At 34.9% G+C, this 11830-nt stretch overlaps 1 protein-coding gene across 1 annotated transcript; it reads right to left on the bottom strand.

The window, feature by feature from the left end:
* Positions 1 to 5395: 5395 nt before the first annotated feature.
* LOC149509170 (cytochrome b6) lies at positions 5396 to 8900 on the bottom strand. Its single transcript, XM_089757767.1, has 2 exons — positions 8500 to 8900; positions 5396 to 7674 (listed from the first exon to the last, which is right to left on the bottom strand). Exons 1-2 carry the CDS (start codon positions 8503 to 8505, stop codon positions 7033 to 7035), a joined length of 648 nt encoding a protein of 215 aa, XP_089613893.1. The 5' UTR covers positions 8506 to 8900; the 3' UTR covers positions 5396 to 7032.
* Positions 8901 to 11830: the final 2930 nt, after the last annotated feature.

The following is an 11830-nucleotide window of genomic DNA, read 5'->3' as shown; positions in this document are numbered from 1 at the left end:
ATTAACTGAGCAAGCAGATACAAAAGGAATTCAAATACAAATTGCAGGGCGTATCGACGGAAAAGAAATTGCGCGTGTCGAATGGATCCGGGAAGGTAGGGTTCCTCTACAAACGATTGGAGCGAAAATTGAGTATTGCTCCTATAGAGTTCGAACTATCTATGGGGTATTAGGAATCAAAATTTGGATATTTATAGATATTTATAGATGAAGAATAATAAGAATAAGACTCTACTTGTCTTTACGTTCTATTCTGCGATAGAACAAAAAATGACAAATTCTTTCATTTTTTTATGTTCAATAAAAAAATGAGCAGTTCTAAATTCTATATTCTATAAGGTTAAATAAAAATTTGATTGATCATTTGATATAATTGCTATGCTTAGTGTGCGACTCGTTGGGTTTTTAGGCTTAGGATTCAAAAAAAAAAATGGGCGAACCACAGTATAAGTTAATAACTATAGCACTAATAACCAACTCATCGCTTCGGATTATCTGGATCCAAAGAATCAGTCAAGATATGATATATTGGTCATATCATTATAGCAACTGAAATCTTTTTTTTTGCATTAAGTTAAGTAAAAAAAAACCAATCTGATTATGAATATATCTAAATTGTGAAGCAAAATAAAAAAGTATGTGGATAAATAGAAGGATGAGAGAAAGAGAGAAAAAGAAATAGAAATGAAATGATATATGATTCCAATATGTAAGGTCTACGAAGCATCTCATAAAGAGCAATGTAATAGAGCATCAATAGAGATTCATCAATAATTAGATGAATATCTGTTCATCGAAGAAAAAATCAAGAGCCTTAAGTCAATAAAGACTGAGAAGGTTGACTAAAGAACAAATTAACAAATTTTTTTATTAAATATTATTTATTAAATATTAAATTTTTATTTTTATTAAATATTAAATTTTTATTAAATATTAAATTAAGGCTCCATTGGAGAATTCAGACCTAAGCATTAATCGAGAAGCGATGGGGACGACGGAACCCGTGAATGCAGAGGATTCTATTGAAAACGAATCCTAATGATTTATCGGGTAGGATGGCGGAACAAACCAGAGACCACTTCATTTCTTTTTATTCTGTTCTGATTCTGAGAGGTCATGAGTTAACCCGACAACTGAAATAGATATTGAAAGAGTAAATATTCGCCCGCGAAAATTTTATTTTCATTTTAAAAATTTTATTTTCATTTTTTTTTTTTATTTTCATTTTAAAAATTTTATTTTCATTTTATTTGATTGTTAAATTTTTGTCGATCCGAGATGAATATGATAAAAAAAGACAAAACAAAATAAAGATTCGTTATAACATTATAACAAAAACAAGATAAGACATTATCTATAAATAGAATCCATGTTTAATTACTTATATATATATCCAATATATATCCAAACAAGATATACAAATTTATAATAGATCAGATAAAATCTCAAATAGATCAGATAAAATCTCAAAGCAAAGAATCCCAGGATTCAATCTATTATTCAGTAACTACCTATATATCTTAAGAATAAAATAAAATATTTTTTAGTCATTTTTTTCGCGAGGAGCTGGATGAGAAGAAACTCTCATGTCCAGTTCTGTAGTAGAGATGGAATTAATAAACAACCATCAACTATAACCCAAAAAGAACCAGATTTCGTAACCAACATAGAGGAAGAATGAAAGGAATATCTTATCGAGGTAATCGCATTTGTTTCGGTAGATATGCTCTTCAAGCACTTGAACCCGCTTGGATTACATCTAGACAAATAGAAGCGGGGCGCCGCGCAATGACACGAAATGTACGCCGTGGTGGAAAAATATGGGTACGTATATTTCCAGACAAACCAGTTACGGTAAGATCTACAGAAACACGTATGGGTTCGGGGAAAGGATCTCCCGAGTATTGGGTAGCTGTCGTTAAACCGGGCAGAATACTTTATGAAATGAGCGGAGTAGCCGAAAATATAGCAAGAAAGGCTATTTCAATAGCGGCGTCCAAAATGCCTATAAAAACTCAATTCATTATTTCAGGATAGGAATATAGAACCAAAGGAAAGAAGTCTTGGGAATAAAAAAAACAATTGCGGGTTTCCTTTTTTTTTTTTTTTTGACAAACAATATTTCTTTTTTTCTTCGTCCTTTGTTCCATTGAAAGAAGAGATTAAAAAAAATGATTCAACCTCAGACCCATTTGAATGTAGCAGATAACAGCGGGGCCCGAGAATTAATGTGTATTCGAGTCATAGGAGCTAGTAATCGCCGATATGCTCATATTGGTGACGTTATTGTTGCTGTGATCAAGAAAGCAGTACCAAAGGCACCTCTAGAAAGATCAGAAGTGATCAGAGCTGTAATTGTACGTACTTGTAAAGAACTCAAACGCGACAACGGTATGATAATACGATATGATGACAATGCTGCAGTTGTCATTGATCAAAAAGGAAATCCAAAAGGAACTCGAATTTTTGGTGCGATCGCCGGGGAATTGAGACAGTTAAATTTCACTAAAATAGTTTCATTAGCTCCTGAGGTATTATAAGACGAGACCTCAATTCAATATAGTTATAGTATTTAAATTAGAGTATTTAAATGACATAGATTAATTAGTAGATTGTGTCTCACGTATATACCTTTACTAAGTAAAAAAAAAAAAAGAACATGTTGGTTATATCAAAATTCGGGAGCAACAATAATTTTAGTTTACCATGGGTAAGGACACTATTGCTGACATAATAACTTCTATACGAAATGCTGACATGAATAGAAAAGGAACGATTCGAATAGGATCTACTAACATCACTGAAAACATTGTTAAAATACTTTTACGAGAAGGTTTTATCGATAACATAAGGAAACATCGGGAAAGAAACAAATATTTTTTGGTTTTAACCCTACGGCATAGAAGGAATAGGAAAGGACCATATAGAACTATTTTAAATTTACGACGGATCAGTCGACCCGGTCTACGAATCTATTCTAACTATCAACAAATTCCTAGAATTTTAGGCGGGATGGGGATTGTAATTCTTTCTACTTCTCGGGGTATAATGACAGACCGGGAGGCTCGACTAGAAGGAATCGGCGGAGAAATTTTGTGTTATATATGGTAATCTGTCTAACATCCGAATTGTATCCGAATCCGAAACTTTCCATTTGTGAAAAAAAAAAGCACGGGTTGTCTAATAGAACTCCTCCTGCCCTACAGTAGTTGATACGTCAAGGAAGTTTTACCTGGAATAAAAGAACAAAAATGGATTCATGGAGGTTTAATTAGTGAATCACGTCCACTCCAGATTCCTTTAGATAATGAAGATCTGATTCTAGGTTATGTTTCAGGAAGGGTCCGATCGAGTTTTATACGTATACCACCGTGGGATAGAGTCAACAAAAGTGAAGTAAGTGCTTATGATTCAACCAGGGGGCGTATAATTTATAGACTCCGCAACAAGGATTCGAACGATTAGGTAGTTTTTTCAACTTCAAGATTCCTTTCAGGGGGATCCAATTCAAGGTTCAAAAATTTCAAGAAACTTATTTTCTTCCAATAAGTAGATTCGGAAAAATTTAAGGAATAACAACTATGAAAATAAGGGCTTCCGTTCGTAAAATTTGTGAAAAATGTCGACTAATCCGTAGGAGGGGACGAATTGTCGTAATTTGTTCCAACCCGAGACATAAACAGAGACAAGGATAATCTTTCTATTCTAAAAAGAACTCCTTAAAGTTAAAGAAAAGAAACTAATCTTAAAGAAAGCGATGAACAAATAAAAATAGAAGATCTGTTTTGACATGAAATGGATATATCCATATATCTCTGACTTATCCTTATGAAATGATAAAATATGGCAAAACCTATACCAAAAGTTGGTTCACGTAGGAATGGGCGCAGTAGTGCACGGAAAAGTGCACGTAGAATACCAAAAGGAGTTATTCATGTTCAAGCAAGTTTCAACAATACCATTGTTACTATTACAGATGTACGGGGTCAGGTAATTTCTTCTTCCTCCGCCGGTACTTGTGGATTCAAGGGTCCAAGAAGAGGGACTCCTTTTGCTGCTCAAACCGCAGCGAGAAATGCTATTCGAGCAGTAGTAGACCAAGGTATGCGACGAGTGGAAGTTCTGATAAAAGGTCCTGGTCTCGGAAGAGATGGAGCATTACGAGCTATTCGTAGAAGTGGTATACTATTAAGTTTCGTACGGGATGTAACCCCTATGCCACATAATGGCTGTAGACCTCCTAAAAAAAAACGTGTGTAGAAATAAACACTAAAGAGATTTCAAGAGAAATAAATGATTCAATGATCTGATCAAATAAAATAATATTACTATGGTTCGAGAGAAAGTAAAAGTCTCTACTCGGACACTGCAGTGGAAGTGTGTTGAATCAAGAACAGATAGTAAGCGTCTTTATTATGGACGCTTTATTCTGTCTCCACTTATGAAAGGCCAAGCCGACACAATAGGCATTGCGATGCGAAGAGCTTTGCTTGGAGAAATAGAAGGAACATGTATTACACGTGCAAAATCTGAGAAAATACCACACGAATATTCTACCATAGTAGGTATTCAAGAATCAGTACATGAAATTTTAATGAATTTAAAAGCAATTGTATTGAGAAGTAATTTGTATGGAACTCGTAACGCCTTTATTTGTGCCAAGGGTCCCGGATATGTAACTGCTCAAGACATCATCTTACCGCCTTCTGTGGAAATCGTTGATAATACACAGCATATAGCTAGCCTAACCGAACCAATTGATTTGTGTATTGGATTACAAATCGAGAGAAATAGAGGATACGGTATAAAAACGCCAAAGAACTTTCACGACGGAAGTTATCCTATAGATGCTGTATTCATGCCTGTTCGAAATGCGAATCATAGTATTCATTGTTATGGGAATGATAATGAAAAACAGGAGATACTTTTTCTAGAAATATGGACAAATGGAAGTTTAACTCCTAAAGAAGCACTTCATGAAGCCTCTCGGAATTTGATTGATTTATTTATTCCCTTTCTAGATGCGGAAGAAGAAAACTTACATTTAGAAAACAATCAACACAACGTTACTTTACCTTTTTTTCCTTTTCATGATAGATTAGCTAAACTAAGAAAAAAGAAAAAAGAAATAGCATTGAAATATATTTTTATTGACCAATCAGAATTGCCTCCCAGGATCTATAATTGTCTCAAAAAGTCCAATATACATACATTATTGGACCTTTTGAATAACAGTCAAGAAGACCTTATGAAAATTGAACACTTTCGCATAGAAGATGTAAAACAAATATTGGGCATTCTAGAAAAGAAGTAGAAAAGCATTGCGAAATTGATTTACCAAAATTTTAAATCCATTGGATTTAGGATTTATTTCATTTTTTTTTTTTTTACTTTAGAAAATTAGAAAAAAAAAAAAAAAACGAAAATGGATTTTGAACCTTCAGCACAATCCATATATTGGGACCAGAATTGAATAAATGTATCTAGGGAGAATTCACTTTGACTTTGAAGTGACTACTCCCTAGATACGCACATCATGATATTTTATTTTAAAATTGATTCAATTTAAAAAAGACCTAAAGTTAGGGATTTATCAATCGGTAATGTTGCTCCAATACCCAACCAAAGGGCCACCGCAGTACCAATCAAAAAAACGGTTGTCGCTACTGGACGACGAAATGGATTTTGGAATTTATTAACATTTTCCAAAAAAGGTACTGTTAATAATCCCGCAGGTACTGAAACCATTAAAAGAACACCCAATAACTTGTTAGGTACTGTACGAAGTATTTGAAATACAGGAAAGAAATACCATTCAGGTAATATTTCCAAAGGAGTTGCAAATGGATCCGCGGGTTCACCAATCATTGAAGGTTCTAGAACCGCTAAGCCTACGTTACAAGCAATAGTACCGAGAATTACTACTGGAAAAATATATAAAAGATCATTGGGCCATGCGGGTTCCCCATAATAATTATGACCCATACCTTTAGCTAATTTAGCTCTTAATACAGGATCGTTCAAGTCAGGTTTTTTTGTTATTAGGATAGGTGAATTTTTCTAGATCCATCCCCCGAAGGAACCGGACATGATAATTTTTCATCATCCGGCTCAAGCAAAAATCAATCGAATCAAATGGATACAAACGGATACATATAAAATGAATCTATATGTTATCCACACATATATGAATGATTTCATATGTAAGAAAAAAGTTACCTGATTCCATTTTACGAAGTTGCAACTATACATTCCAAGGAATGCCATTTTTACAGGTAAATGCTCAATACCCAAGTAGGCGTACAAAGTTGATCGTGATCAAGTGCTTTCTGGGTCGTCTTAGGCCTTGCGATTCACCTTTATCCCAAAAATATATCGAGATTTTTTACATACAAAGGATTTACTTGTTACTAATATAGTCTAGCCTTTGCTCTTCTTTAGATCCCTTGTTTCACTCCGATAGTATAATAATAATAAATCGGGTCGATGCAGAAGAAATGAATGTATTTTCATACTATTAAGATAAGAAAGTAAAAAAAAAATAAAAATAAATAAATAAAATCTAATTTGCATTATGCCAAATCACTTATTCTACTGGATCTTACGGAGCCCTGTTCATACACGACATCGTCAGGTCTGATCATAGAAAAGATTCTCTTCAAGCGAACCAGCCTATCCTTTGTATGGGGCTTACACGGTGGTTGGAACAAAGACACATTTGGTTGTGAATTCCAATGTAGCAGATAAAGGCATATTTCTGCATGGCCCAATCAATAGTTCAAGTCACACACTCCCATAATCCATTTTCTCTTCGGGGAATTCCCTTCAACTATTCATGTCATATCAAATAAATAATAGAATATTGTGGAGTTGAAAGGAAATATCCAAATACATGTCTTATTTTTTTTTTTTTTTCAACAATCCATATTTGTAGCAATGAAATACTATTGTTCCTCCCCCAAGTAATAAGATAAATGATTGGCAAGTAATAAGATAAATGATTGGTTACAATATAGCTATGGTCTATATTCTCTATAAAGGACCAGAAATGCCTTGCTTACGTATCATTAGGAAATGCATTAACATAAATACAGCAGTAAGAAGGGGTAATACAAAAGTGTGTAAACTATAAAAACGGGTCAAAGTGGATTGTCCCACACTAGCACTTCCACGCAATAACTCTACCAAAGGCGATCCTATTACCGGAATAGCTTCCGGAACGCCTGTTACGATTTTGACTGCCCAATAACCAATTTGGTCCCAAGGTAAGGAATAACCTGTTACACCAAAAGATGCAGTCAACACAGCCAGAACCACGCCTGTAACCCAAGTCAATTCGCGAGGTTTTTTAAAACCACCAGTGAGATAGACACGAAATACGTGCAGGATCATCATTAAGACCATCATACTTGCCGACCATCGATGAACTGATCGGATTAACCAACCAAAGTTAGCTTCAGTCATTATGTATTGAACAGAAGTAAAAGCCTCAGTAACGGTTGGACGATAGTAAAAAGTCATAGCAAATCCTGTAGCTACTTGTACCAAAAAACAAGTAAGCGTAATTCCTCCTAGACAATAAAATATGTTAACATGAGGAGGAACATATTTACTAGTTATATCATCTGCAATCGCCTGAATCTCGAGGCGTTCTTCGAACCAATCATAGACTTTATTGAGATAGGTAAACCAAGAGGACTCCCCCCCTGAGAACCGTATATGAGAATTTCATCTCGTACAGCTCAAACAAAAACACCCAAATAATAGCTGAAACGGATATGGAATAGAAAGTTTGAAACTTCTTAATCTTTTCATTCAATTTTATCTGAAGACACAAAAGAGTAAAAATCCGAAAGCTCTTTTTTGTAGTTGTAATTATAATGCCAAAAAATCAAGTCGGCGCATTCGTCTTTATGTTGATCAGGCCTCTTGAATCTTCTATTTACCTACTTATTTCTTTTCTTTTTCTTTGCTTTGATTTGTTATTTATATGGAATGTGGCTTTATTCTTGTTTTCTTTATTTTTAATAGGAATTCTCTTGTTAAGACCCTATGAATCAATTGAAACTTCAGATTCATACCAGAACCGCGATGATTCAATAAAACCTTCAAACTAAGTCCAAAGATTCTTTGAGTAAGAATTATTGGATCATCACTTATTCAATGAATAGAATAGATATAATAAATAAAAATACAAAGAAAAGAAAGGTTTGTCCTTTGATCAAAATAAGCATAAACTAAATGAGAGTTTGAAAGAAGAAAAAATTTCTCGATTTATAAATAAAAAACCTCTTTCTTTGAAAATTTTTTTTTTTTTTGAGTCCGGCCGCGAGGTTTGAATATTAAGTATGAATCATAGTTCGAATACTTCGTGATCCATTTCATATATTCCGTGCTCCAGATACTAGAATGGCTATCCGACGGGATATAAACTATCTCGATCAAGAGGACAGACCCATTTTCTGTACTATCAATAGGATCAATTATAACAAGTCACACACTCATATTCCGGAAATACAGAAACAAAAAAAATTTCGCGGTCGAACTACCAAAATAGAATGGGCTAAAAAAAATCCGAGAACTAAAAGTTTCACTTTTTGTATTGAAAAGCGAGGCTTCGTGGTTCTTGTGAATCTAATTCAGCGAAATTCCATCCAGTAAAACGGAAGAATTATAAATCTCCAAAATAATAGATAAGAATATCGAAAATAAAGCCATTGCGACACCCATCAAAGGAGTCGTTCCCCATCCAGGAGCTACTTTACCATATTCCGAATTCAATGGTTTCAAAAAATCCCCTACAACAGTTCGTCTTGGACCAGATCTAGAACTACCCTCAACGGTTTGTGTAGCCATAAATCTTATTTTGTATTCAGTGAGATCTGTTGACTTTGTATATCATTCCGCTGTAAATAAACGATCTTATCATAGATCCATTGTGATCTTGAAATTATATTTATATTTATATTATTTATATTTATATTTATATATATTATTTATATAATTATATAATAATGGAAACAGCAACTTTAGTCGCCATCTCTATATCTGGTTTACTTGTAAGTTTTACTGGGTACGCCTTATATACTGCCTTTGGGCAACCCTCTCAACAATTAAGGGATCCATTCGAGGAACACGGGGACTAATTGAAGTAATGAGCCTCCCAATATAATATTGGGAGGCTCATTACTTCAATTGAGATAATGAAAAATCATTTCATTTTTTTAGTTGGAACTTTAGGCGGTTCTCGAAAAAAGATAGCGAAAAAAATTATCCCTAGAGTAGATACTAAGAGGAATGTATAAACCAATGCTTCCATAAATTCGATCGTGGTTTACAATTATAGCTTCCGTACCTATTTATTTAGAATCATCTCCCGAATAAAATAACGAAAGAACAAGAATCAAAGAAAAGGCAGCGATTTTAATCAAGATTTTTACAGCAGCCTATGTCAAATCACAAACAGAAAATAGAAGCGAAAAATAACAAAGCAATCTTGCATCAGACTACTTGTCTTCTTGTAGTTGGATCTCCAAGTTTTTGGAATGCTCCAAATTCCACTTGAGCATCCAAATCTGGATCAATACCGGCAAAAACATCTCTGAACAGGGTTCTAGCACCATGCCAAATGTGTCCGAAGAAGAAAAGCAAAGCAAACGAAGCATGCCCAAAAGTAAACCAACCCCTTGGACTGCTACGAAAAACACCATCGGATTTCAAAGTAGCACGATCTAATTCAAAAATTTCACCCAATTGAGCACGTCTAGCATATTTTTTCACAGTAGCAGGATCACTATAACTCACTCCATTGAGTTCGCCACCATAGAACTCAACAGTTACACCTACTTGTTCGACACTATACTTCGATTCTGCCCTTCTAAAAGGAACATCCGCTCTAACAATTCCGTCTCCGTCTACCAAAACAACCGGAAATGTTTCAAAAAAAGTAGGCATACGACGTACAAAAAGTTCACGCCCTTCTTTATCTCTAAAGATAGGGTGTCCTAACCACCCAACGGCTATTCCATCCCCGTTGTCCATTGAACCCGCTCTGAATAATCCTCCTTTTGCCGGATTATTGCCAATGTAATCATAAAAAGCTAATTTTTCAGGAATTTTAGACCAAGCTTCTGATAAACTTTGATTTTCGGCTAACCCAGCACTAACCCTTCGATATATTTCTTGCTGGAAGTATCCTTGATCCCATTGATAACGAGTAGGACCAAATAATTCGATGGGGGTAGTTGCTGAACCATACCACATAGTTCCAGTAACAACAAAAGCTGCAAAAAAGACAGCAGCTATACTACTGGAAAGGACGGTTTCAATATTTCCCATACGTAATCCTTTGTATAAACGTTGGGGCGGACGGACACTAAGATGGAATAAGCCCGCTAATATGCCCAATGTCCCTGCTGCAATATGATGAGAGGCTATTCCTCCCGGAACAAAAGGATCAAAACCTTCCACGCCCCACGCTGGATTTACAGGTTGTACCTTTCCGGTTAGTCCATAAGGGTCGGACACCCATATTCCAGGACCATACAATCCTGTTACATGAAATGCGCCAAAGCCAAAGCAAGCCACTCCTGAGAGAAATAAATGAATTCCAAAAATCTTGGGCAAATCCAAAGAGGGTTTTCCTGTGCGCTCATCACAAAAAATTTCTAGATCCCAATATACCCAATGCCAGATAGCTGCCAAGAAGCACAAGCCAGAAAACACAATATGTGCTCCGGCCACACCTTCGTAACTCCAAATACCCGGATTTGTTATAGTCCGCCCCGTAATACTCCAACCGCCCCATGAATTGGTTATTCCTAAACGAGTCATGAAGGGTATAACGAACATACCTTGTCTCCACATTGGATCAAGAACGGGATCGGAGGGATCAAAAACAGCTAATTCATATAGAGCCATTGAACCGGCCCAACCAGCAACCAGAGCTGTATGCATTATATGAACAGAAAGCAAGCGACCGGGATCATTCAATACGACAGTATGAACACGATACCAAGGCAAACCCATGGAAATACCCCTTTATCAAATCAACGAAAAATAGACACTATGTAACTTTATTGCATTGGAATACCTCCCCTTTTCGGTGGATTCTTTCGGAGAAAGGATTAATGTTTGTTCTATTCCATTAGTAATAAGGGAAGAATTCGGCTCAGAAGAAAAAAGAGAAGCAGATCTATTCTATACTCGATAAGTATCAATACGCAATGGGGGTTGATCCTATTTTTTATGAATGAATGCATCCCTATTTGTTCATCATTCAAAGGACCTATTCGTAAGAATTCTCTTTCATTCATTCCGCCTTTCTTTATTTTATGGCCTTAGTCTATCTATGTATAAAATATGATAAAGGCCCATATTATTAAGACCATTATTACATATTATTAAGATAAGACCATTATTACGTATTACATTACGTATTACGCTTCCACAATCAAAGTGAAATATAATATTACATATTATAATATTACATATTATTAAGATAAGACCATTATTACGTATTACATTACGTATTACGCTTCCACAATCAAAGTGAAATATAATATTACATATTATAATATTACATATTATTAAGATAAGACCATTATTACGTATTACATTACGTATTACGCTTCCACAATCAAAGTGAAATATAATATTACATATTATTAAGATAAGACCATTATTACGTATTACATTACGTATTACGCTTCCACAATCAAAGCGAAATATAATTTTACATTCTTTTTACTTTATGCCTGTTGGTATTCCAAAAGTTCCTTTTCAAGTTCCGGGAGATAACGATGCAAGCTGGGTTGACATATAGTGCGAC

Source organism: Durio zibethinus, unplaced genomic scaffold (genome assembly GCF_047325235.1).
Source record: "Durio zibethinus cultivar Kanyao isolate XHJ-2024 unplaced genomic scaffold, ASM4732523v1 HiC_scaffold_229, whole genome shotgun sequence".
NCBI classification, from domain to species: Eukaryota; Viridiplantae; Streptophyta; class Magnoliopsida; order Malvales; family Malvaceae; genus Durio; species Durio zibethinus.
Note: the sequence above shows the minus strand (reverse complement) of the source record. Positions and strands in the feature narration are given on the sequence as shown.